Source organism: Tupaia chinensis, unplaced genomic scaffold (genome assembly GCF_000334495.1).
Source record: "Tupaia chinensis unplaced genomic scaffold, TupChi_1.0 Scaffold000146_1, whole genome shotgun sequence".
NCBI classification, from domain to species: Eukaryota; Metazoa; Chordata; class Mammalia; order Scandentia; family Tupaiidae; genus Tupaia; species Tupaia belangeri.
This window is the reverse complement of record NW_006159616.1, coordinates 235038-239284: the sequence shown is the minus strand read 5'-3', so window position 1 is coordinate 239284 and position 4247 is coordinate 235038. Positions and strand designations below refer to the sequence as shown.

Here is a 4247-nt window from a genome sequence, read left to right as displayed (position 1 = left end):
CCAGTGACAAAGGAGCAAAGAGCACTGCCAAGCCCTGGTCACCTCTGTCCTTGGGGATCTGTGTCATCAGCTGGGAGCAAGAGAGGTCCTTAAAGAATCATTCCCTGCAACATACACAGCAAAACAATCCTCCCAGGGCGGGGGGACACCACAGCTTCCGGGAAGGCCCAGACGTTCCGTGTTCTAATCTCTCTCTTCCCCACAGCGGAGCTGCCCCTGCCTCGGTCCTTGGAGAAACAGCCCTGGGCCAGGGCAGGGCAGGGCAGAAACTCTGAGGCCAAGTGCCCATAGAAGCCACGACAGCCGCCTCCACGGCCTCGTCCCTCCGCAGGAGCGTCTCTGCTGACGCCCCAGCAGTCGCAGGAGGGACAGGACGGATTCCACAGGAAGGGCCTCCCTACCTGGCTGCTCCTGCCTTCCCAGGAGCCTTCATGCCACCTGCCCTAGCAATGGACCCTCAAGCCCCGTCTGGGACAGAGGAGACCAGGAGTGCAAGGCTGGCACCTCAGCGGGAGAGGTCAAGGCTCAGAGGTCAAAGGGCCACTGGCTGGAATTACGAGGGCTAAGTGCAATTGCCACCCTGGCAGACTGGACAGCCCCTCGGAGACCCAGCCCCCAGCACTGTGAGAACCGGGGAGCTGGCCTGGCCCTGTGAGCCCAGGCCTGCCCTTGGCAGGGGAGAGCAATGGGCCTGAGGAGTCTTGCTAGAAACTTGAACCATCTCCCTGCAAAAACTCAGGGAGGACAAACACTCACCCTGAAATAAATACGAAGGCGTTAAGTGCTCCTTGAAAAATCGGGATCCTAACTACCCCTACAGAAGGTGGCAGGGCCTTTCCCTGGACCTGGTCACCTCAGCTGCGGGTACTCCGTGAGATGTCAGAGGTCAGAGGACTGGGGCCTTCCCAGGCCCAGCTTCCATTAGGAGGACTGGGGTGGACCCCTGACACACCCTCACCAGTCTTCTCCCCAGACAGCTTCTGCTGACAGGGAGTGAGAAAGGCGAGCAGACCGCCACGCCGAGGCACACTGTGGCCGCCACCCTGCCTGTGGGGGCAAACAGGCCACTCAGTTAATCAGCAGGTCCCCCAGGTCATAGGAGTCGAAGAGGTCGCTGATGCCTTCCCCCTCGTCCAGGCCCCACAGGTACTCGTCCTGGTCCAGAGGCGGCGAGAAGCTCATCAGAGGGGAGCTGCCGGCCAGGGCTGAGCCCAGGAGCTGGTCCTCGGTCTGCTGCAGGAGCGGGTGCGGTGGCCCCAGCACGCTGTCGCTGGCCTCCAACGGGGCAAGGCACGGCAGTGGAGGTGGCGGCGGGACTTGCTGCGGAGTCAGCGTGGACGCTGGAGACAGAGAGACAGGGTCACGTCCGGGCCCGGTGCCCAAACCCCGTTAGGGCTGCAGCTGGACCTCAGCACACAGGACGACCTTCCACTCTCCACACACCCCAGCACCTTTCTGTCTCTGCATCCTGCCCACACCTGACGGCACAGGGACCCTTCCCTCCTCTGCATCAACTCCCTCATCTCCCACACTCCCCCATTCTCTCACGCAGGCAGAGGGCCCTGACCTCCAGATTCACCCCCCGGAACCGGACAGTGGCGCAGCAGTAAAACACAGGGTTTGCAAAGCTGACCCACGTGGAAGGCTTTGGGTTCCCACACACAGCTCCCTGCAAACACAGCTTAAACTCATGCCACGTGTGTGTGCGTGCGTGCCCAAGATCCTGAGAGGAGAAAGGAGGAGAAGGGATTGCAGCACGGCCATCCCCCCTGGGGGGTGACTTCTCGCTTTCTGTCTCTCTGTCTCTCTCTGTCTTTCTAGTGAGCACACATGCCCTATAGCAAACAAAAAAAACTCAAAAAAAATGTTTTTCTCACTTTCTGTCTCTCTTTCTAGCACATGCATGTACCCTATAGCAAAAACCTCTCCATAAATAAATAAATAAATATAAAAAAATTAAAAATTATAAAAAAGACAAAGACTGTGTGAGTCTATTTTCTATGAGATTCTTAGAATACTCAAGGGCCACAGTGGTGTGGGGGTTAAGGCTGGATCCCACACGGCTGCCTGTGCAGTTAAGAGACCCAGGGCAGGTGGCTTGAAAAACACGCCCTTGCAGTGTGCACGCTAACCTAAAACTCTCTCTCTCTTTTTCTTTCAGGAGGAATGGTCACGCTGCAATCCCTTCTCCTCCATTCTCCTCTCGGGATCTTGGGCACGCACACACACACGTCTGGCATGAGTTTAAGCCACTGGGTCCAGGACTCGAACTGTGCTCGACTACATGGAGTCCAGTGATATAGCCATTAGGCCATCTGTTGGTCCCCCCAATTTTTTCTTTTATTTTAAAAGTTAAAAACATAAGGATGCCAGCAGGTGGCATGGTGGTTGGGGCACTGACTCCCACATGGAAGACCACGGTTTGAGTCCCAGACGTGGTGGCAGACATGTTGGGCGTGTGTACATGCATGCCCAGAATCCCAAGAGAAGAACAGAGAGGCAATTGTGGCCTGGCCATCCTCCCGGGGGGCAACTTCTCACTTTCCCTCTCTCCATCTCTCTCTGGGGAGCTCATATAACCTATGACAAAAAACGTAAAAAATAAATACTTACATAAAAACATAATAATACAAAAACTGAAAGCTGTGGTAAGAACTTGGCCCTTGCTTATGCAGCGGGCCCCTCCCCATCCAAGGGCTCAGAGCACAGCTGAAGAGAAGGTGGCCCTGCCTTTGCAGGGCTGCACACATGCTGCCGGCGGGTGAGACGGCAGAGCAGGAGGAGGGACGGGGCGGGGCACGGGTCTGGGATGAGAGATAGGCACCAGGGAGGTGCCCAGAGGGACAGATGGTTGGCACAGAGAGAAGCCCTTGTCCCAGATGAGGCCAACAGACACTGGAGACGCTAGAGAAGAGCTGGGAATCTGAGCTCTAGTCCCAGGTCTGCCCCATCACCTTGCTGTGTGACCTTGGGGAAGCCACCTGCCCTCTCTGGGCCTCAGTTAACGCAGGGGTAAAGTGAGGGGTTGAGTTAGATCAGGGCCCAGCAGGCTTCTGTAAAGGGCTGGACGGTATGCTGGGTTCTGCGGGACACTTGTGGCTTATCACACAGTCTTCTTCCCTCAACCCACAACTCTAAATACCAGTCTCAGGGCCAGCACGTAGGGTGGAGATTAAGGCACTGGACTCCCACATGGCTGACTGCGGTTCAAGTCCTGGACCTGGTGTCTTGAAAATGACACTATGTGCATGTGAGTGCCTGCCCAGAATCCCAAGGTGAGATAGAGGAGAAGGGACTGTGGCGTGGCCATCCTCCTGGGGAGTGACTTCTCATTTTCTCTGTCTCTAGCAAGTGCATGTGCCCTAAGGCAAAACAAAAAAAACCTTTAAAAAAGCGTCCTTAGCTCGTGGGCCATGTGAAAATTGGCCAGTTTGGGGTTGTGGGAAATACCAAGTTTGTCAGCCTCCGAGTTAGAGAAATGGACTCCAACCCGTGTGCTCTGTACAACCCCAGAACCGAGCCGCTCCTGTCAGACCGGTTGTAGCTCTGCCTCTGTTCGAACCCCAGGGTTTTAGTAAAGGAATTCTGTCACTGAGCTAGCGAGAACTGGAACGCGGCCTGCCTGGCTGTGAGAATCCTGCCAGGCCTCCCTCTGCGTGAGCCCAGAAAGGGAAAGCTCTTCGGGAGGGGGCTTCCCTTATAGGACTCCGTCTGGACCGCTTCCTACGCCTACCCTCCCTGGGAAGCTCTCGGAGGCTTCTCCCTGTTACTCTCCATGCCATTTCCTGCCAGGCAGAGCCAGCTTTTAGCTGTACCTCCACCTCCCAGCCAGGGGGCCCCTCCAGCCTTGGGCCCTCCCCTAACTGGTCTTATGGCAGCCTAGCACTGGCAGGGTGTAGACTGAGGTTCCAGACCAGCACCGTGGCCTCCCAGCTGGGAGACCTTGAGCAAATGTCATTACCTTTCTGCCTCAGTTTATTTTTCTCTACCCTGGGATTAATGAAACCTACTTTGAGAAGTGCCGTGAAGCAGAGCCAACAGGTGGACAAGGTGGTTAAGGGTGCTGGACTCCTACGTGGCCTCTCTGGTCAAGTTAAAAATAAATAAGCAAAGAGAGAACAGCAGCTGGCGTCATGGCTATGTCGCTGGACTCCCACGTAGTCGACCGTGGTTCGCGTCCCGGACCCGGTGGCTTAAAACTCACGCCGGGCGCGTGTGCTTGTGTGCCCAAGATCCCGAGAGGAGAA

General features: G+C 56.3%; 1 protein-coding gene across 7 annotated transcripts in view; it reads right to left on the bottom strand.

The window, feature by feature from the left end:
- Nucleotides 1-6: 6 nt before the first annotated feature.
- Nucleotides 7-4247, bottom strand: part of E2F2 (E2F transcription factor 2) — a 29532-nt gene continuing 25291 nt past the window's right edge. For all 7 annotated transcript variants that reach the window (XM_027770570.1, XM_027770568.1, XM_027770567.1 and 4 more), the window contains exon 7: nucleotides 7-1340. In XM_027770570.1, coding sequence (XP_027626371.1) covers nucleotides 1069-1340 — 272 coding nt within the window. In that variant the 3' untranslated portion in view covers nucleotides 7-1068. The remainder of the gene's footprint in view (nucleotides 1341-4247) is intronic.